The sequence below is a fragment of the Eumetopias jubatus genome, unplaced genomic scaffold (assembly GCF_037043125.1).
Source record: "Eumetopias jubatus isolate StellerSeaLion01/CBP00866 unplaced genomic scaffold, mEumJub1_p1.0 scaffold_1, whole genome shotgun sequence".
In the NCBI taxonomy this organism is placed as follows: domain Eukaryota; kingdom Metazoa; phylum Chordata; class Mammalia; order Carnivora; family Otariidae; genus Eumetopias; species Eumetopias jubatus.
Genome location: NW_028274807.1, coordinates 68,672,130 through 68,695,856, shown reverse-complemented (window position 1 = coordinate 68,695,856; position 23,727 = coordinate 68,672,130). Strand labels below are relative to the sequence as shown.

Genomic DNA, 23,727 nt, shown 5'->3' with positions numbered 1-23,727 from the left:
AGCTGCTATGTCCATGAAATTCTTTTTTTTTTTAAAGATTTTATTTATTTATTCATGACAACAGGGAGAGAGAGAGAGAGAGAGGCAGAGGCAGAGAGAAGCAGGCTCCCCGCCGAGCAGGGAGCCCAATGCAGGACTCGATCCCAGGACCCGGGGAATCATGACCAGAACCGAAAGCAGACGCTTAACCATCTGAGCCACCCAGGCACCTGAGAAAACCTAACTTTTTAAGCTTTTGAAGGACTATTAAGCCACAATCTGAGTATCACCAGGCTCTACTGTCATTCTCAGAGGGAGAAATGGCAGATAGCATAAAATTACAGAGTCTGGTTACATAGCAGGAAGAATCACTTAGCCACATCAGCAAATAGAGCAGGTTAATTGGCCAGAAAAAAAACAGCTCTCATTCCCCCAACTAAAACACACCCACTGTATTTTGATTACAGAATCTCAGCTTTCAAAGGGACTTCAGAGGTCACCCAGTCTGACCTCTCAGCTAATACAGGGATCTCTCCGACTGCTATGTGAGTTCATATGGCGTCCCGGCCCCTTTTAGCACGGGTGTCTATTCGCTTTCATGGCAGCTCACTCATCACTAGCTGACCTCCATTAAAGTTCCTCTTTGAGCTGCAATCTTGCCTTCTGTAAACCTTCACCTGTTAGTCATAATTCTCCCCTCTGGAGCAACCTGGAGTTGTCTACTCCATTTATATGTGGCACTGGTCTAGATACTTGAAAACAGCTAGTCTCCCAACATGGGCTTCTCCTTCCAAGGGAAACGGTCTACCTTCTTTTATTCTTATTCTCAACTAGCAGGTTTTGATGTAATCCTTAGTAGAAGCAGGGGATTAGGTGACCAAATGGCTCCCCTCAGGCCCAGGCCCCTATCTCCAAATCTGGCAAAATGTTGTCTATCTGCTGGAAATTCTAGGTGCTAGTCAGTCTCCGAATTGATCACACATCAGACTGGTAAGGTCTTGTTAGTACAAAAACTCAGATCACTTGGGCTCAAGAACACAAGCTACTGGGGACTAGAGACTGGCAGGTTTACAGAACCCAGGGAAAGAGGCCTCACAAAACTCCAGGAAGGATGTAGGTCAGAAGCCCCCTCCTGATGGAGGCTCCAGGGCCACATGTAATTACCTCATCGGCACTGTCTCCCTGAGGGGTCGTCTCATCCCCAGGCTTGGGAGATCCCAGGTCGAAGCTCTTCCGGCCATCTCGTACTTTCTTCTGCTTCTTGATGTTTCCATCTGCTTTTCCACTGTTGAGCCGGCGCACGGGACTGGTCAGCCACTTCTTAAGGGTGTTGGTGGAACGCTTGGGCCCAGGGGAGCTGTGGATGGAGTTCAGGGAGGGCTGAGACTGCAGGTTGGCCACTGACTCAGACTTGCCTCCGTTTTCACTTGAGGAATGAGAGTATGCATCTGAGGAGAAAGAACAGACCGACACAGCCAATGTCAGAGGCAGTTAAGGGGCGACGGGGGGCGGGGAGTGCGGCTGGGAGTAAGACAGTTCTATCCTCAGGAAGCTGGAACACAAGGCAGAATGTCAAGGCCAGCTGCAGACCCTGGTCAAGGCAGCCCTCTCTAGAGGTTAACAGCTGACCCTCACTCAATTTTTAATGTGCAAGGCACTGCTCTGGGAGCCGTGGATATCGGAGTGAACAGAAGACAAAGACTCCTACCTTCATGGAAAAAAAATCAAGATCCTAAGCAAGAATTACCAACCAGTAACAATGTCATGGGGCATCTATTAGGTTGTATATTTTATTTTATTTATTTTTATTTTTTATTGTTATGTTAATCACCATACATTACATCATTAGTTTTACATGTAGTGTTCCATGATTCATTGTTTGTGCATAACACCCAGTGCTCCACGCAGAATGTGCCCTCTTTAATACCCATCATCAGGCTAACCCATCCCCCCACCCCCCTCCCCTCTAGAACCCTCAGTTTGTTTCTCAGAGTCCATCGTCTCTCATGGTTCGTCTCCCCCTCCGACTTACTCCCTTTCATTCTTCCCCTCCTGCTATCTTCTTCTTTTTCTTTTTTCTTAACATATGTTGCATTATTTGTTTCAGAAGTACAGATCTGTGATTCAACAGTCTTGCACAATTCACAGCGCTCACCATAGCACATACCCTCCCCAATGTCTATCACCCAGCCACCCCATCCCTCCCACCCCAGGTTGTATATTTTAAAGACATTTAAGACCTAGGTTTTATTTTCAAAGACCCCTTATCTAGCTACACAAACACATCCAAACACACACAGATGCAAAGAAAGAGAAGAGTGAAAGATCAAGACAGAGCATGCAAAACAATGCCAAATTCACAGAGAATGTGATTAACTGCCACAGGGCTGGTATGGACTCTAGGTGATAAGCCAGCAGAGTTCAGAGGAAGGTCAGATCAGTGTAGGCGGGATTGGTCTGAAAGAGTTTAATGGAAGAGATGTGTCTGAGTAGAAGAGAAGGGGAGAGGGAACTACACAAGGAGAGACAGCAGGACCCAAAGCATGAATATTGAAAAATAAGTTAACACAGCCCATAAGGAGATCCTCTGCATGAAGTAAAGTTTTGATGGAGAAAGAGAAACTGGATAGAAAGATTAGTGAGGACATTTAATAATAAACTAGAAGTGTCTGACCTTTATTGTGAGACTATCCTGGGAAATGACACAATAAAAGGGTTTTTTTTTTTGTTGTTGTTGTTAATTAATCTGGTCACTATATACAGCATAGCCCTGGGAAGGAGGGGTCAGAACCAGAAGGCCACACTAGGGTGGCACACTGGGGTACAGAGGAACGAATGTGAGGCATTCCAAAGCAAGAAGCATCTGGATGATAAATCAAAGGTGAGTTACCTCTCTGTATCTGCTACTTCTCATTACCAAAATGGTCTTGGGAGAATTCCTTGACCCCTCATGGGTCCACTGCCCCTGTGCCAGTTTGCATACTGATATTTAAACCAAACACATGACTAGGTATTGAAATAAATTACTGAAGTGGTTTTTCATACCTATTCCTCTCAAAGACTGAATCACCTTTTCCTATAATGACTGTATCCTAGGCCTGGCCTTGAGGACAAACCTGGATTTAGAGGCCCTCTGGCCTAGACATAGCCAGTAGAGAAAAAACAAAATCCCAAAGGCAGGTGAATGAACACTTTTGCCAACAAAGAGCTGTCTCCAGCTTCTACAACTGGCAGATCTTGAGGGCCCCAAGCTCAGGCTCTTGACCCTGTGGGGACTGACTTTGACGCTGCTAGAGTTTTGTGTGTACCTTGGAAAACAAGACCTCAATGTTTGCATCTAGAAGCCCAAACACTGAGGTCCTAAAGTCCCCTGGTAAAAAGGATAATTTACAGGGTTGCTCTGCTCAGGGAATATTTGGGGATCCACTGACTTGGTTAGCATCCCTTTAAGGACAACACTATAATCTTATCTCAGGGAATTCCTTGCTGGCTGTGGTCCTGGGTATGTTGACATTATTTCTGAAGTGTTTGGTGTGGGTCAAACTCCTGTTCTCAGAAGCCTGGGTGATCAACATCTCCCCACACTGGTAGTAGAACCAGGGCTTTTCTCTTATCTTTCTGCTGATAGGCTGCAAAAGCTTTTCATTCACCAGACCCCTGGGATACCACATGGCTCTATAAAACCAAGCCTTCAAAACTTAATCAGCACATACTGTGTCAGCAGAACTAGAGGCCCAACCACATTAACTGTGCCCTGGTCCAAATTCTCTGTTCCATCACAAAACATAGCCTGATTTCGAGATTCACAAATGCAAATCTTGACTGTCCTTCCCTGTTGTCATATGGTTCTGCTTTGGGGCATTCTGTATAAATGAATGCCAAGAGTGCAAATTACAAAGTACAAATTAAAAATCAAGCATGTTCTCACTTTTGTTGTTTCAAGTTTATTCTGTGTAAACAATTAGGGCCATTCAATCGCAGCCCACATAAAAGAGAATTCAAGTGTTGGAAACAATCTATAATTCATCTAATTAGGGTCCCAAATTCAGACAAAACCATTTCTAAATCACTTTGTTGTTTTTTATTTGTGTTTTTATTTTCCGGTTTTGATATAATTGACATATAACATTGTATTAGTTCAAGGTGTACAACATAATGATTTGATATTTGTATATATTGTGAAATGATCACTGCAATAAGTTTAGTTAACATTCATTACCTCACATAGTTACAATCTTTATTCTTGAGATGAGAAATTTACTAAATTACTTTGAATGCATGCTTTTAGAGAATGTGGCACCATTTAGTTTAGAAAATTTGTAGTTTATTACTGCTTTAAAGAACACTTGGCATGCTATGCTCATCCCATTTTTGGAGGATGACTGCAATTAGCTGTTTGAGATTTTATTATAGTACCTTTCCAGGCATAAAAGTTAAGTAACTGATTTGTAACAACTGCAACAATAAGACTGCTCTCAAACCTTTCCACGCTGAGGCAGAAGCTATTTATTATGATTCTTGTCATAGGAAATAGAAGATCAGTATTTCAGGAAACCAAGGATCATAGTTGGTGAATGGCAGGGAGGCAAGAATTAAACTCAGATCTTACTCCTTACTCTTAAAATTTTTATTTATTTTAGAGAGAGAGAGAATAAATGGGTGGGGGGAAGGTCAGGGGCAAAGGGAGAGGGAGAAGCAGACTCCCTGCTGACCAGGGACCCTGACGTAGGGATCGATCCCAGGACCCTGAGATCACTACTTGGGCCGAAGGCAGATGCTTAACTGACTGAGCCACTCAGGTGCCCCATCCACTGCACATATATTAATCTTATTCCTACATCTGCATTTATTCCATGTATTGCTTTAGCCTCTATGATTATTGTAAAAGGAGCATCAAACTGCCAGTCTATTTAACATTTCAAATATATGTTTATATATAATGTATATAAGTTATAAAATTTCAATGTTGAAAACAGTCTCAGTCTAATTTTAAGGACAAGGCAATGAAGGTTTAAATATGAGAAATCCATTGTTACAAATGAATTAGTCACAAAGCCAGGACCAGAATCCAGGCATCTCTACATCTGCCCCAGGGCTCTGAACTAACGTTTCCTCTATAGTCCTGAGGCACAGAAGCTGCACATACAGCTAATATCTGGTTTTAAGTCACTGGGAAGACAAATGTGTCCCTGGGCATTGTAGGTAATCAAGCTCCCCAGATGTTCCAGTATGTTCAACTTGCTTTCTGGATCAGAAAAAAATCATATTCTGAGGCTGGTTTTACTAGGAGATACTTTTAAGATAGAGAAAAATGTAGAAAAAATGTAACAAACCAGGTACCCACCACTCTAGATATGATAAATGTAAACTTTTTTTTGCCAATATTTGCTTCAGCTTTTAAAAAAATATAAAAGATTATATATACAGTTGAAGCTTTACATTTTTTTCTTTTTTTTTTAAGATTTTATTTATTTATTTGAGAGAGAGAGAATGAGAGAGAGAGAGCACGAGAGAGAAGAGGGTCAGAGGGAGAAGCAGACTCCCTGCTGAGCAGGGAGCCCGATGTGGGACTTGATCCCGGGACTCCAGGATCATGACCTGAGCCGAAGGCAGTCGCTTAACCAACTGAGCCACCCAGGCGCCCCTTTAAATTTTTTTCACCCATTCACAATCCTATCCACCATTTTCCCTTCCCAGAGTTAAATTCTCTTCTGAAGCTGGTGTGCATCTTTCCCATCCATGTTGTTAGCCATTTACTTTGTATGGAAATATAGTATTATTTTGTGTTTTTAAAATTTTACATAATTATCATAATATAGGTATCATTTTGCAACATGCTCATTAATTCAAAATTATCTGAGATTTATCCATGTTCAGTCATGTAGATCTAGTTCATTTTAATTGTTGAATAATATTCTTTCATAGGACATATCATAATGTTTGTAACACATTTTCCTTAGGATGGATATTTAGGTTGTTACACACACACACACACACACACACACTTATTTGAAGCAGTCCTGTACAGGTCTCTGTTTATTTGTGAGAATTCCTCCAGGGCAGTGTTTCCCAAACTATCTGTGGTCAGGGAGTCAAAGACCCGTTTTTCTTATTTCCAATCTGTTTCAGATCAATACTTTTATAAAATACAAAGTCACACTCTTAGATGTGGTGGAAGTATCAAATTGCTATAAAAGCTTCTAAATACTTATTCTCACTTTCTGTACCTATATCTCCCTGTGAACTGGAAATAAATGGCTGACAAATCTTTACAATGTGCAAATCACACACCGAGGAGAACACACACTGCTCTAAACTCTTAAAGAAGCATCCAGAGCACATATCTCAAGGTAGACCTGCTGGGCTTTACAGAAGACACCTTGCCACCTTCACTAGTTACTGCCAGATTGCACTCTGATTTACTCCCACCAACTGTATACACAACTTCTTTCATCTTTTGTAATGATCAACGAAATGAAAAAGCAATCTACCAAATGGGAGAAAATTTGCAAATCATGTATCAGATAGGGGATTAATATCCAACATATATAAAGAACTCATACAACTCAATAGCAGACAAACAACCTGATTAAATAAATGGGCAGAGGATCTGAATAGACCTTTTTCCAGACAGATTGGTCAACAGGTACATGAAAAGATGCTTAACATCACGAATCATCAGGGAAATGCAAATTAAAACCACAATGAGATATCATCTCGCATCTGTTACAATGGCTAGTCTCAAAAAGATAAGAGATAATAAGTGTTGGTGAGGATGTGGAGAAAAGGAAACCCTTGTGCACCTGGGTTGGTGGGGATGCAAACTGGTGCAGCTACTATGGAAATACTTTAAGGAAATAAATTGAGATTAAAGCAGAATGTCTCAAGAAGAAGAAACAAAAAGGTAAAAACCAGTGCCTCTAGATCAGTAGGAAACGCATCCTATAATTGGTATCTCAGCCACAAACTGGGAAAATAGGAAATTTGTCAGGGGAATCTCTGAGGTTGAAGGTCCAACTTCACGGGCTCTGAGTGGCACAGCTTACCTGATTGGTCACGGGAGTAAAAACAAGATACTAATGAAATCAAGAAAATGTAAATAAATAAACCAACAGACAACCAATACTTATCCATCAGCAGACTCACACACTGTTTTTTATCCCTACTTTCTTCAATTCCCAAGCCACCTCTCTAACCCACCTGATTTCCCTTTTAATACCTGCAAAGACACGCTGCTTGGTCACACAACACGTTCCAAGGCTTAGTCAATGACTAGAGAATTCTTGACCTCAACACTCATCTCTTCATGATACTTTGTTGCAGTTGATTAAAAGAGAAACCCTCCTGGCCTAATCTGCCTGCCTTGCTTAAATGACCTCAGAACAACCCACTGGTGCCTAGTCAGTGGATTGCAACAAAGAGGTGAGCTGGCTTCTGGCCCTGCTATGCCACTAACAAGCTGGGCAGTGCTCAGATGGATGAGACAGGATACGCTCAAAGCCTGGCTCCACCTCTGGCCAGCTGTGTGACTCTGGTCCATTTACTTAACCTCTCTGTATCTCAGTTTCCTCATCAGTAACTGAAGATAATATTAGTGTCTACCCAATAGGATTGCTATTAGGATTAAGGAGTTAATATTTTTAAAGTACTTAGAGCACTTATAAACCCACAGAAACAAGATGTGAGTTAAATAAAAATCAATAAATCCAGAAAAAGCTCCCTTAATTCCATGGCTTTGAGTTTATTCTGTATAAACTCTGTTCCTTCATTCTATCTTATGTTCTTTTAAAGCCTAGACTAAATGATTTAAGGCCATTTTTAGCTTCAAAGATTCATGCCCTCCTAAAAGCAAAGAAACACTTAATGCTACCAGCTGCCATTCTGGGTCATTTTCCCCTCTAATTTCAGGGAGCCACTCTTATGACCAGTGCCTGAAATCTTGTCCGAGAATAAGGTGGCCATATCCTTGGGTTACTTGGCCATGGTTGTCTACTTCTCCCGCTATTTGGAAGTTTAAGCAGCACAGGCTATTCCCTGGAAATGACACATGCCTCCTTATCTATAGGGTGTCTCTCAGAATGGGAGCTTCAGATGGATTTTATGACCAGGCAACTGAACAACTGTTGAGATTAGGGTCTCAAATACCATCATGGGGTTAGAATAAACATGTCAGTGTTATCAGTTTCAGCCTTGGGGCAAGGGCTCCATAATTTCAGGTATTTTCATCACAGTAGCATGTTTCTAAGCAGTACAGGAGATGAGAGCTGTCTGCTTGATGTGAAGAGTCAAAGCGGAACAAAGCCCATGAGAGTATGCTCACTGCACAGTCCCAACAAGTCCATTGTCTAGGTCAAACTGTCCTTCTTTACTTGGACAGACCTTCATTAGCTACCAAAATAGAAGATAATTGTATACAAATGGGTAGTAACTGAATATACTAGACATCTGCCATATCTAATATAGCCCATTTATAAATTCAATTTCCTTTTTAAAAAGTTTCAACTCATATTTATTTCACTTTTATGTTACACCTAAAAAAGAAAAAAAAGCTTTTACCCTTTGCAGTCTGGTGTAAAATTTGCAAAACTATTCTGAAAGCAGAATGCATTTTTGCACAAGTCGTCACAGAATGCATATGTAGGAAATGTCAAATGTCTTTGGCTGCTTCCACTGTATGGCCATCCGCTATTTCTCTAGTCACAAAATACTGATTCATCAGCCTTCTTCACACTGACCTCAAAGTAAGCTGAAAATAAAGGATTATACCTCTTAAAACAAGAAGAGAGTTCTATTAGTTTTGAGGGGTTACCATCCCCAAAGACTAGGAGCAGTGTCCTTGAAAGGGCGAGGCTGGGGCCACAGAGAGCATATGCATGGGTAAGGTCATCCAAGCTTTCAGTGGCTTGTGAGTACCCTCAATGCATAACTCACTAAGCTGGCCCACCATTTTCTATACTGGCTTGAGGGACAAAACTCAAGAACAAAAAACTCATTTTCAGTCCATTCTTCTGGAGTTCAATGGTGGTATTCAATCATATCCCAAAGGCTGTCTTTTACATATTGTAATTTATGTAATTGCTAAAAGATACAGAGTCTAGTTGCTCTATATTAAGCATACCTGTTTTATCTAGATGGGTCTATAAATGTCCCCCCGGTATTTATAACACTCTATTGGAAGCTTTGACTCCAATGGCTGAAATCACACAAAGACTCCTAAAAGCCACTAGATATTTACAGAAGAGTCCTTTAACCTCCTGTTTTTTTGTCTGGCTTTAGTTTCAATGACACTGGAATAATCATAAACTCATCCTTATTGCCTTCCATGGCTTGAGCTATATAAGGCAAATGCATTTCAATACATCTGTCTGCAGAGATTAGAAAGCCAAATACTCCTGTTTTCTTCAGCTTTCTATAAATAATTTACTTAATATAAACATTATAGAAGTATCATATATACATTTTTCTCACACTGGAAATTGAAGTATCATATACACATTTTCTCACATCTAGAGAAGGGGATGATGGGAAGGTCAAGGATACAAATTCTTTGTGTAATAAATACATAAATCCAATTGTTTGTAAGTAGGGACAGCACAAAACCTACAGTAAGCATCAATATATCTCTCATGGCATAAGATAATGACTCTGACAGGTCTTTTAGTGGAATGTTGATGAAAGCCAATCTCCTGGATGCATGTTTAGCTGAGGTCCTAAGGCTGTGCATCACCAGTTCCTGGAATGGCTGGCTTCCCACCAAACCATTTGGTTGGCCATTCTGGTATCTAGACCACCTGGTGCCAGAGGAGGAAGAAAGCTGCTACAGTGACAGCAATAGGACAAGGGAAAGGGGGAGAAGCAGCGGGGTCCAGAAACATTGTTTCTGAACACTAGAAAACTTGTTGCCCTTGCAATTTGCCCCTACTACAACTTTAGACTAAACTTGGCAAACACCACTTGGCTCAGGATAGTCCTTCTCCCATCTCTTGGACAACACTCAAGTCTCAAATGCATAGTCCACACCCCTGCCTCCTGCTCCCTATACTGCTTTTATACTTAGTTCAGGAACGTCTTCTCCGATGAGTCCTTTGCCAACCCACCGTTCTTTATCTCACCACTTTACTCAGACTTTCATGTGGTCTTTGTAATTTTTTTTTACATCTAAATCCCTACGGATTTGGAACTTTTGTGTCTGCTTTTCCCCATGAAACAAAGAGTACAAAATGAAGGATCACCCTGAGCCTCAACAGCACATTGTATTGAGCTCAGTAGACAGATGACAGGTCATTTCTACTCCCTTGTCCCCTTCTCTTCCCTAGAATGCTGACCCTACCTGGTAGACTGTACAGAGATCTGAGCCACGGGGATTCCAAATCCAGTGGCATCCACATAGGGCAGGAATTCGTTTCATCTTCAGAGCTCATGGGGACACCAGCTCTTAATATCAGGGTCTTCTCCAACAGACTAAACAATCTCCCCGGGGGGGCGGGGCGGGGCGGGGAAAGCCAGTACCTCAGGCTTCAATCTAGGTAAACTCTTTCGAATTCTATTCTAATTCAGTTCAGATCTCACTCAACTACTGCAGGCTCCTTCAGTGCCTCGCCTTCCAGTCCCACCAGGACACCTTTGGAAACAGAGGGTAAAATGACTGTTTCCAACTGTTTGTCTTCATAGTCTCCTTGGCCTTACTTTTCCCTGGGTAATATTCTGTCTGAGCTGGAGACAGAGGGAGGAAAGCCCTGGAAGGGCAATGAGTCAGTGCCTTCCTCCCATCCCAGATAGGCATGTTCTAAACACGCAAGGCCATTGCTGTGACATGTTGCCACATTGACTCACTCGATTCACTACCCTTTTGGTGGCCTTTGGAAGCCAAGGGCTAAAAATTCTTTCTATATTTCAGGGGTGGATTCTGAAAGTTGACATATCAGATCGCCAGAAGTCAGTGGAAGAATATCTGCTGCTCTTCCAAGAGTAAACATTCTAGACATTATTTCCATTTATATACCCTTTTCATTCTCCCAGACTTGTCCACAGCTCTGGAGAGGGAATGCACATTTCTTCTACAGTGTAGTGTAGAAAATTCTCCTAAAGGGCTCCTGAACTGCTCAAAACATAACCAACAAGAGAGCATGGTGAAAATGGACAAATCCAGACTGAAAAAAGGATATTGCCATGTTAATATAAAACCTAAACACAGACTTTTGAGAAGTGGTTTCTGCTTATGTTCTACTTATGTTATGTCTGCAACAACAATCAGCAGATCAGCAGGAACTGAGGTCATCTAAGATCGGTGTTCATCTATAAAGATATCATGAGCACAAGGAGGTCATCAAATCACGACCCAGGGCACCTGCCCAGTCCCAAGCCTGGGGTAGCCATCTCCTTACCGCCTCCTTTTCAGCCCTCCTAAGCAGATTAAATGAGCTCCATAACCTAGTCACTTAAAATGTTACTAATGTTAAAACAGTAACATTTTGCACTTTTCAGATTGTGAGAACATAAACAAGTTCAACCCTAGTAATACTCCCAAAGCTCAAACTAACATGATAACAAATTACCAAATGTAATTGAAGATTCTCTCAGAGGATGACTAAGGCTGTCTTTTCAGATTTAATCTCCTGCAAGCAGATTCTTCATTCACAAAGACTTCTGTATGGATATTTTTCTTTCTATTCCTATTGTCATGCCTTAAATCAGATCTTTTAAAACTACTGGCTCTAACTATGTAACAGCCTCCAACTGATTTCTCTGCATCTAATCTCTTTGTCGTATCAGTTTGACGTCTCTCTGCTATCAGAACAATTACATTGGTCTGTATAAGCCACTTGATCAATAAAATCTAACTTCTCAGCCTGCTATTTAAACTACTCCATGGACAGGCCTGCTCACCTTTCCAGCTCTATGAGCTTCTATTCTTTGATAATCTGAGTTTCCCAAACTGTGGTCCTCAGACCAACAGTGGAAGCATCATCTGGGAACTTGTTTAGAAATGCAAATTCCTGGGTCCCATTCTGGAGCTACTGAATCAGAAACCATGGGGGTGGCCCAGCACTCTGTGTTTTAACAAGCCCTCCAAGTAATTTCGATGTATGCTCATGTTTGAAGATGACTATTTTATATGAACCACTACCCCGCCCCTGCTTCAGTCTAATTGTGCACTTAGTCAGTTTGCTGCACAAGCCACGTTGCATTCCTCATTGCTCATATCACTCTGCAGCCTCTCTGCTTGTCTAAAGCCTACCTAGCACTTCTTGGATGACTAAGCCCAGCATGTTCTCCTTTTTTTTGGGAGAGTACCTCTTGTACCACTCATTTGGCACTGACAATGCTCGTTTACATGCCCTGACCTCCCTAACTCTAAGGAAAGTCCTTGAGGACAGAGATGTCCTCCACCTTTGCATCCCCAGCACCAACTCTTTGGGTAAAGAGGAGGCCATTCAATGGCCAGTGATGAACAGCTAAGGACAAAGAAAGATAAATCATTGGAGCCTGAGTATCATTAGGCCCAGAGACCTCTAAGAAAAAGCCAATGCTGGTGAGGTGCTGGTCTCTTTAACTTAGCAAGGAGACTACCAACATAGGCTGGTGCTTCCCTGTTCTGTAAGATGTTCTGTGTTGTTCAGGCAATTCAGATGGGTTAAACAAAGTTAACTGTTTCTTTACTGCAAGATTTATTATGCTAATTAACCCGTCATGCAAAGGATGACTCTCCCAGGGGAGACACAGATCATTTACAGAAGTCTATTAATGTGTTGTAGAAAGCAGCGTGGTCAGCATCGATCTTGGCGATTATTCTACCTCAGTCTAGAATACAAAAGGTGAATCACACTCTTGAGGATGGGATCCCAGTCAAACTCAAAACCTCTTATGAACACCAAAGGAGGAGATAAGTTACAGTCTAGGTATTTTCAAGTTAGGTGCTATCACCTCAGAGTTTCCCCAGGAGTCAGGTGGGGAAACCTGTCCTGGATTCAACTTACAATGCCCTTCAATAGTAACCGAAACTGAAGGAACCCATGCCAGGCTTAATTATAGAGGCGGAGGGAAAGAGTTAAGCGGGGTGACTCTGGAAAGGTTAAGACTGTAATTAAGCGCTACTTAACTGAAAATGTTGCAATGGAAACTCTCCTAGAGAACCTGAGGGAAGAAGACGGAAACTGCATACCTGGAGGAAGAAACAAGTGGCTGGTGGTCAGCGACTGTGTTTTCAGTGTCCTTTTCGGGGAAAACTACATTGTGTGTGTTTGACAGGGATGGGGAGGGGTGGGGGAAAGAAAGTATTAAGGTACAGAGGATCCTGGACTTAACATAGTTTGAGACCCTGCAGGCTTAACACGGTCCTGTTTCTCCCAAGCACCTGTGCCAAGTGAGCCTTCCTCTGGGTCCTTGCTACTTGGCTTGCAAAAAAGCAACAAACAAGCTGAATTAGGTCTAAGCTGCCCAACCAAGAGTAACGTCTCATTCTACATTGCTCTGCCCTGTGCTTCATGTAGCAAAGCCCTTACGCCCTGCTTCCTGGGGCCTGCCTTCTCACACCCAGAGCACAGACTCCATGCTCAGGGTGCAGGTGGCCAGGAAAAGCCACTGCCTGGCCTACCTGGGGATGAGATTCACAGGTATGAGCCCATGGCTTCATTTCTTTCAAACTTTTTACTTTGACATAATTTTGCATTTAGAAGAAAGTTGCAAGAGTAGTACAAAGAATTTCTATACACCCTTCACCCAGATTTCCCAAATGCTAACAGTTTACCACTTGCTTTTTCTTCTCTCTTTCTCTCACTTGCTCTCCCCTTTTCTGAGCCTTCTGAGAATAAGTTACAAAGAAGATTCTTCTTGATTCCCAAATACTTCAGTGTATGTTTCCTAAAAACATGGATGTTCTCTTACATAACCACAGTACAATGAGCAAATTCAGGAATTTAACGTTGCTACTCTCTTCAAATATTGCCAATTGTTCAAATGATGTCCTTTATAGAAAAAGGTCATGTCTTTCATGACTTGGCTATCTTTATGAGCATAAGGTAGTTATTTTGTAAAACATCCCTCAGTCTGGGTTTGCTGGATGTTGCCTTATGATTATATTTAGTGTGTGTTTTTGGCAGGAATGCCCCGAAAATTATGTACCATGTAAGGAGACACGTACTATTGATTTGATCCAATTCTAGTGATGTTAAGTTTGATCCCTCGGTTAAGGAGGTGTCTGTCCCTTGCACAATTTTCTAATCCATCAAGTTAAATTGCATATTTGCTCAGTGCTGATGTTTTTAAAATTCTGATACAAATCAACTGCAAGTGATGTTTGAACACAATTCCTGCATACAATACCCAACTCTATGTGATATTTGAACACATCCCTACATACAATACCCAATTCCATTCATGAAATAATCTCCTGGTCACGACTATGAGAGGACAATAATTTTCTACTCCACTGAAAACAGATTTAACAATGTATAATGAAAATGGTGGCCACGCAAAAGGCTAGAACTAGATTGTAAAAACTGTACAAGTTGTGCTTTGCTTGCTGTTTAAAGTTGACTTTGGCCTTGTGGGCATACAATTATCAGTAAACCTTAAGTTTCCACGTGAAAATCATAGTCCTAAATGGGGACTCTGAAAGCTAATCCGGGGTCAGGTTTGTACTCGACCTATGAGTCCCTTCTACAGATCTTGAAATTGTCACTGAAAATGGTGCTGTGGGTTTAGGGGAGCCATGAAATGCTGGTCAGCTATGTTAATTCCTACAATATTTTGCCAATAAATACAGAGAGATCATCATGACAGTGCAGGATGCTACAGCATCTTGAATATGGGGAATGACCAGCTAAAACAGCCAGAGGTTGAAGAATGGAGGCATGATTCCAAGATCCTGGTAGATGGCAAGGCATTTCCTATCCCTCGAGTCAAGCTTGAGAGTGTTAAAGATGGGAGAAATGAGAAGTAGGTGTTAAGAGAGTAGATCAGGGAGAACCTTAGAAGCTCCAATGCTGGCCTCTACTCTAGAAGACACTGAACTGGGCTACTTAACTGCTGTAGCAAATAATAAACCTTGGGTGCATGATGAGCAGGACAGAGAGGTTGAGTCCGGATGATACTATGGGACCCTAGAAAGGTCACTTCCTAATTACACCATGTATCTCATTTGCATAATTGGGACCGGAAATTCCCTTTAGCCAGCACTCTGCCTTTGGTGCAGGTAAGACAAGCTGACACCTTGTCCTCTAGACATGAGCTAGTTCCTGAGATTTACCAGCAGTATTTTAACTTCCCTTCAATCAAGAAAAACATCCAGAGTACTCAATGGACTTGTAGGGAACAGGGTACGTATTCACCTAGGGCAGGGGTCAAAGCTCTGATGTCTTCAAGGTAAGGTCAACATGAGAAGGCTGTGGACATGGATAGTCAGAAGAGGCACATATGGCAAAATGGACAGTGTAAGTCAGCTAAAGACATTAATGTTCATATTTTTAAAAAGAATCCAAACACTCTGCTGCCAAATACTACACATTGGGACCAAAGGCCCAAGGGCTGCTACTTTGCCATGCCTGCTCAGGGGTGACAAGACCATCTCCTCTTTTCTAGAGCTGGAACCCCCAGCTTCCCGATCAGCGATGCTTGTGATGGGGTATCACCTGGCACCACAGATACCCATGGAGACATCCTTTGCAGGAAAGACACACAATTAGACTATTTCCATAAGAGTGCCTCTTTCCTAGAAGACTGCCTAGACCCGGCCCCATTATGATGACTCTTTTATTACTTAACAGCTAGGTCCTGTTGGCTCAATTCACACAGCATTTATACTTGAAGATATTGTATTATTAGTCATTTATTCAGCAGATGCTTCCTGAGTGCTCTCTCTGTGCCAGGTACCCCTCCCAATGCGGGGCTATAGCAGTGAAGGAGACAAAGCCAAGTTGATGTTCTAGTTGGGGTGGGAGTGGGGTCAGATAATAAACTAACACAGGAGTTTTTAATAAAATTTCCAATTCTGCTGAACAGTATTTAGAGAATTAAACTAGCTAATGAGTTGTAGAGGGCCTGGATTCTGTCTTCAGAGTGAGCAGCCGGTGACAGTCTCTCTGAGAGTAAGTTGAGATCCGAATGATAAGAAGGAACTAGCCATGTAAAGATGGGGCTAAAGCCTTCTGCCAAGAGTACAGTCTGGGCAGATATCCTAAGGCAGAAAGAAAAGTTGGGTATGTCCAAGGTACCTGAGGAGAGTTCTTGTGGCTGGGGCACAGGTCAGGGGTAGTGGGAGAGGAAACAAAGTTGGGGAAGGCAGGTGGCAGCTGGACCCAGAGCCCTGCAGGCCATGACAGCAAGTTGGAACCTCATCCTAAATGCAATGGGAAACCATTGGAGGGTTTTCAAAGAGGCTGGAGTGAGGGATGATTTTACTTTAATTGACAAATTGGTCAACATGACCTGATTGGTCCATGTTGTGCAAACAGATAAATTTGTCCTGAACTGGATTCACCTTTCCAACAAGAATCACCTTTTCTTTGCGGTACCTGGGTGGCTCAGTCGGTTAAGCGTCTGCCTTCGGCTCAGGTCATGATCTCAGGGTCCTGGGATGGAGCCCCATGTTGGGCTCCCTGCCCAGTGGAGAGTCTGCTTTTCTCTCTGCCCCTCCCCCCTGCTCGTGCTCTCTCTACCTCTCTCTCTCAAATAAATAAATAAAATCTTAAAAAAAAAAATCACCTCTTCTTCTTTAAGGATTTGGGGAGAAACATCTTACCAAATATGGATGAATGGGAAATATCAGGATATTCAGATTGGTGTCTGGACAAAATACTCCATATACAGCTCACACACACATAAGGCCACCTCATCCCTTCCTACTATTAGCTTGTGTTTCCAATCCCTATGTGTCACCTGAGCTCTCAACTATATTCCTCCTGCTATGGTCTAACATGCCAAGCTTCAGGTGGCATTATCAATGAGATATGCTCCCACCTCTGATCTTGCTAACCTCTCTGCCTAGAAAGTTCTTCCCCCAGATTCTATATGGCTCTTTTCTTCTCTGCCTTCAGGTCTTCATTGAAATGCTACCTTCCCAGTACAGTCTCCCCCAACTACTCTATTTAAAAACGGCAACACCCCACTCCACTGTGCTGGCAGTCCCTATTCCCTTCCCCTTTCATTTTCCCTGTAGTATTTACTGTCATTTAGCCTGCTGTATTAACCACGTCTTTTTTTTTTAAGATTTTATTTATTTGTCAGAGAGAGAGAGCACAAAAAGGGGGAGCAGCAGGTAGAGGGAGAAGCAGGCTCCCTAGTGAGCAACGAAAACCTGATGCAGGACTTGATCCCAGGACCCTGGGATCATGACCTGAGCCGAAGGCAGATGCTTAACTGACTGAGCCACCCAGGCGCCCCTCAACCATGTCTTTTTATTTTCTATATTCTGATGCTTTGCTATCTGGAGCCTTGCTAACCTAGGAGGGACAGCCCTTCTTCCTAGGGCTACCTAATTCCTAGAGACAGCAAACAACTCAACTGGGACGGTGCCTTTCATACGCAAACCTACCAATCCAGAGCCCACACCCCCAACCATCTTCTTCACTGGGCTCCGTGTTTTGGGGCACTATCCACCCACCCTGAGAGCCCCAGGGCCAGGAACCAGACAGCTAGGGAGAGCCCCTGCACTCCAGAACCTACTGAAATGATTCAAACTAGCCAATCCTGAGCCTGATTTGCCTGGCTAGCCTCATAAAGGCCTCGGCCCACGGTTCCTTTTCCTTTCCTCTCCCTGCCTTCCAGCAAGCTCAGTTTCCTCTGCAGCCCTGAGTGGTGGCAAAGTGAACAGCGGGCTGTGTTTTCAGCAGCAAGCATCTCCCCACCTGTTGGCATTGTTGAACTGCACATTTTTCTGTTAACACACTACTTTTAAAAATACCTACTATAGAATTTACTTTTATCATTTTGTCTCTATTTTCCTCGCTAGAATATCAGCTCCCTGAGGGCAGGGGGTTTTTGTCAGCTTTTGTTCACTATTGTGTTTCTAGCACCTACAAGAGTGGCTGACATGAGCACTAAAACACTCAATAAACATTTGTTGGAAAAAGATGTCATAGAAGATGCTCAATAAATATGTTCTCAATATGAAACGAATAAAAAGGAAGCCAAGGTGCCGGCTTGTGTGTGAGTGCATAACTACAGGAGGCAAGGGGCAGAGGGAGGTCACCCCGGGATTTGAGTTCCAGCTCCGCCTCCTGGCCCTTCTGAACCGGGGTTTCCTCATCCATGAACCCACCTGTCAGATAATGATGCGTGCTTAGAGTAACAGTGAAAGGTCACTACCTGACAGTAAACAGAGATGACAGTAAGGACAGCTGAATGACAATAAGCAACCTTGTGCTGTAATGCAGTCATGCCTGTGGGGCCTGAGAGATGGCCAGCCCTTTCCCAAGCCATCAGACTGCAGTGCTTTAAGTCCCCTCCTCCCGAGTCTCTCATGCTCCTTCACCAGACAGCAGCAAAGGGAGAATGCACTTCCTCCTGACTCCCTTCCACAACCTGCTACTCCTTATCAGTCACAGATGCAGAAGCAGATCCCAGCAAGGGCAAACACACAAGGGCGTTCATGAACTCAGGTCCAAGACCCTAGAACTATCGGACTCACATGAGAAGAGAGGATGTATCTGGTTCACAAAATTTCCCACCCATTTCTTACTCTAAAGTTAGGAAGTACTTTATGACTTTGAAAATTAAAAATACTTAAATGAACAGGAGGACTTTAAAAAAAGTCAAACTTTCAAGCTTTTAATGGCTCTGTGTTTCAAATGTAATACATAGCTATTATAGGAAAAAATAGAAGAAAACAAAGGTTCAGTAATCCTACCACTATGTGATAACTACATCTATACCACTTTGGAACATGTACCTCATCTCCGTGTGAGTGTGTAGAGCAGGATATTTGTGGAATGAATGAACTAAAACTTAAGCCCAAGTGACCCCTTCTCAGCCCACAGCACCTCTGGCTAAGTCTCAGGGCTCCAGGCAGCCTGCATGCTGCTCAGGTGCCTTTCATTGTAGAGTAAAAAGAGCATTGGGCCACACCAAGAACCCCAGGGGAAGATTCTAGCCTTACTGCTAACTTGCTGCATAGTTTTAGGCAAATCACAGGTCTTGCTGGGTTTCAGTTTACCAACTAACCAAATGGAGGAACAAATCTAGATTATCTGCACCAGTCTTTTTCTTTCACCTTTAAAACTCAGAGAAAGAGACAGACGCCTACATCCTAAGCTGATTTTCAGATGCCATTACTTGAGGGGAGGGATGACATTCAAATCCTGCACGTTGGCCCCAATTCTCAGGTAGGCCTGTAGCAGAGAAAGCAGCTCCCAGGAGTCAGAGTTAGAACCTGAGCTGGGGAGAAAGAAAAACAGAAGGTCTACTGATAACCAGAGAAGGTGAAAGGGGTGAGGAGATGCTGTATGGTTTCCTCAGATTTCCAGCAGGTCATCCTCATGCCTGACCTAGCTGCCCTCCACTGACCACCCCTCGTGGGCAGACAGGGTGAGCACTCAGTCTCCAGGTACCTGTTCCTCATGGCCATTTTTCTAGAAGCTTGAAGGGTGTGAATTTATAATAAACATTCAAAGGTAGCAGCAAAGAGGGAATCTGTAAAACTGTGGGGAAATGCTTAGACAACATTAAGTGAAAGAAGCAGGATACAATGTTGAGTATAAAACTGAACCAAACACACACACACACACACCCTATGCATATAGAAAAGACTGAGAGATAAGTAACTAAAGCCAAGCTGTCTAGAATTACCGGTGATATCTCTATGCTTTCCAAATTAAGCTGTTATAAATACATATTACTTTAAAAAGTACACCATATATAAATATATGTTCATGAAATTTCAAACAATACCTTAGAAAATTGTGGGTAAAAAGCCCTCCATCTCTCTCCAATTTCTTCCCAGCCATTCCCCCATACTTCAATCCCCCTCTGCTATCTAGAAGTTACCATGGCTGATGTACGACTTCCAGACCATTTTCCATGCATTCATACACACACACACACTCACGCACACATGCACACATGTGCAGAGTTCTTACACAAAGCAGTTCATGCTTATAGTTGAAAGTTTCTATACATTTTTTCATTTAACAAGTGTAAGACTTTCCTGTCTGTATTTTGTTTGTTTGTTTTAGATGGCCGCATAGTGTTTCACAGTAAAACTGTACCATTCCCCTATTGGAAATAATGATGCTGTCCATCTTCTTGCTAGCCATTACAAAAATTACCATCTGAACATCCTGGGACAAATGGAGAACTTCTTTAAGGGTATACTCTTAGAAGGAGGTCAAAGATACAATATATTTTCAATTGTATAGATTCTGTCACATGGCCCTCCAGAAAGACTGTATCAATTTATATTCTCACCAGTATACAACTGTTTATTTCTCTACCCCCTTATCTATAATTTTGCTAATCTGAAGGGTAAAAATAATCCTATTTTTATTTGTATTTCTCCAATTAATACTGATATTATCTTTTCAAAAGTTTATTGCTTTTTAAAGTCCTGCTTGTTTCTCTAACTTTTCTTATTGGGTTGTTGGTTTTTCTCTTATTGATTTATAAAAAACTCTTTATGTATTCTGGGTACTAATCTTTTGTCTTGTTATGTGGGTTGCAAGTATTTTCCTCCAGTCCATTATTTGTCTTAACTGCCTATATAGTGTCTATTACATTTGCCTGAAATCTACCTGTAATTTATTTTTATGTATAATTTATTCAGGAACACAATTTACCTTACTTTAACGTCTACTTTAAAGTAGAAACTTCAGGGGCGCCTGGGTGGTGCAGTCAGTTAAGCCTCCCACTCTTGGTTTTGACTCAGGTCATAATCTCAGGATTGTGAGATTAAGCCCCATGTCAGGCTCCACGCCAGTGCAGAGTCTGCTTAAGACTTTCTCTGCCCCTCCCCACTCTCTCTCTCTCAAATAAATATATAAATCTTTTTTTAAAAAGTAGAAACTTCAAAGAAACTGTCTTATATTGGCCTTATAAACTTCCCATATTTTATAAATCAGAATTACGGCATTTTTAAGGAGACACGACCATGAGAAAGGATGAAGAAGCAGCCTTGTCATACATATCACAGCCAAGGTATGAATGATGCACTGTGCTGTGGGAGCACTAGGCTTGCCAGACATGTAAGAAGCAGATCTCAGGCTCTGGTTCTTGGGGCAGTTCCTGTGGTCCTCTGGGCCACACGTCACCGTTGCAGGCCCCCATCCAAGAGAAGACATCACTGAAGACCTAAGTTTAAGGATCTAAGATGTCCCATCTGAGGACAACATGGTAATTACTCCAAAGCATAATTCCCCTCCTGCAAAAATTTCAATAAATGTAATTTTATTGCTCTGTGTGTTTTAAGTTTCAGTATATTCAGGCTCATTAAATATTTGCTGAATGAATGCATAGTTATGTTAAGTCAAAGTTTGGGAGAGATTAGAAGCTGTGTCAAGAATACCATTCTAGTATGTGTGTTTGGAGGAAGGGAATGTCAGTCACGTGTAATGGAGGGGGGTAACAGAGGCAGGGCAAACTGCTGCTCTGCTCTTGGGTGTTCTGATATATCACGATGCCACGGGTGAAGCACGGGGGCTGAGAGACACCTCTGGGTGCACATGCATCTTTATGAAATACGAGATGCCAGAAAGCCTAAGGTACTGAAACTCGGTAATCGGGAGTCCAGATGGTTGTGGCTCCTGCAGTCAAGTGCAGCTCAGAGCGGTGGGCCCCAAGGAGCCACCTGCACTGTCCCACCCCATTCCTCCAGGGACGGTGGCCAGGGATAGACAGCTGGCTGGGGCAGAGGTCAGTGGGGGCCCGGGACAGGGAGAGGCTGCCCTTGTGATCCTGCCCCCATCAAGCCTGAGGACGACGGGGCAGGTGGAGAACAGAGAGTCCTGGGACCTGCTTGACAGTGTGGGTGGCCTGGCATGGTTGTACTGAGTGATGCTTTTGTCCATTTAGACTTTCATTGTAACTCAATATTTTCCAGTTGCAGAAGGAAATCATGTTACTGTAGGGATTTGGAAAAATCAAAGTTGAAAGTTTCAGAATCCTTCCATAGAACATGCTTTGGTAAACTTCCTTCCAGTTTCTAATAAATTAATAAATTGCTCTCTTTCACACGTATACTTAGCCTTTTGGGGGGTATAATTTTAAAATTCTTTTTATTGTGATAAAACATATATAACACAAAAGTGACCATTTTAACCACTTGTACATGTACAACAATTGCAATCACCATTGTCTATATTTACATTTTATATGCTATTCTTTTTAAAAAAAATTTTTTTTTTTACTTTTATTTTTTTAAAAGATTTATTCATTTATTTGACAGAGAGAGACACAGCGAGAGAGAGAACACAAGCAGGGGGAGTGGAGAGGGAGAAGCAGGCTTCCCGTGGAACAGGGAGCCCGATGCAGGGCTCAATCCCAGGACGCCGGGATCATGACCTGAGCCGGAGGCAGACGCTTAACGACTGAGCCACCCAGGCATAAAGATTTTATTTAGAGACAGTGTGAGAGAGAGAACTCAAGTGGGGGTGGGGGGAGGGGAGAGGCACAGGGAGAAGCAGACTCCCCGCTGAGCAGGGAGTCCAATTCGGGGCTTGATCCCAGGACCTCGAGACCATGACCTGAGCCGGAGGAAGACGCTTAACCGACTGAGCCACCCAGGCACCCCTACATTTTATATGCTATTCTTTATGAGAATTTACAGCATGACAGAAATGCTAAGCATCTCAATGCTATTGTCAGTAACATTTGCACACTCCATGCACACAGGTGCTATTATGCTCATTTTGCTGATAATGAGAATGTGGCATAGAGAAGTTCAGTCCCTATGGCAGGTTACAGAGCTGGTAAATGACAGAGCCAGTATTCAGGAAGGTCTGCTGGACTCCAAAGTCTATATACTCTTACAAAGTTTTGAGCCCCATCTGGATGAAAGACCTCAGTGCGGGTGGGGGTGAACGTGTCTTCATGTACCCATTATCTACACACAAAAACGAACTGGAAAATATCTAGTCCAAATTTCAGGTTAGATTTGAAACATTTCTACCCCAACAGAATGGAAATTACATGGTACTCATTCTCCCTATTTAGTGGGATAATTTAAGGATCATAAAAATATTTATAGGGCTTTCATGAGCTCATCTGTAACCTTCATCTCCCAAACCTATTTTTCATAATTAGGTACCTCAACTTTCAATTCTACTTTTACAAGGTTAGGCAGAAAGAACCTTTGTGGTTCAGGAAGAGCAATGTAGCCCCACGGTGGCACCGGGAGAAGCTCTTGCCAGAGCTCAACGAATGACCTCCATGCCCCCATGCTGGAGAACACAGTGTTCAAATCATACAGAGAGCCTGAAAAATGGGAAAGCAGTCCAGATGATCTATTTTTTTTCAGAGTTCTTACTCTGTTGGCTTTTGTGTTTACCCCCCACCTCACCCCAGTTGTTTCAGAAAAAAGATCTCTTAGTGATAGGATCCAAGTCCAGAGCACACAACCCAGAATCATGTGTATAAGTTGACGTTCATTCCCTTGATCCTAGTAATGGTTCTGAGAAGGACCTTCTCAAATAAGACCACTAGGCTCTATCTGGTGGTGGTTCTCCCTAGCTAGCTCGGTATGATGTATTATCCTAAGAGGTGGCAGAGGGTGGGGCAGGGAGGTGCAGCGTCAGAAACTGTGAAGCAAAGACACCTTCTTCA

General features: G+C 42.6%; 1 protein-coding gene across 6 annotated transcripts in view; it reads right to left on the bottom strand.

The window, feature by feature from the left end:
• Positions 1-23,727, bottom strand: part of KALRN (kalirin RhoGEF kinase) — a 694,375-nt gene that overhangs the window by 125,910 nt on the left and 544,738 nt on the right. For all 6 annotated transcript variants that reach the window (XM_088024799.1, XM_088024801.1, XM_088024804.1 and 3 more), the window contains one exon: positions 1,144-1,427. In XM_088024799.1, the coding sequence (XP_087880925.1) occupies positions 1,144-1,427 (284 nt within the window). The remainder of the gene's footprint in view (positions 1-1,143; positions 1,428-23,727) is intronic.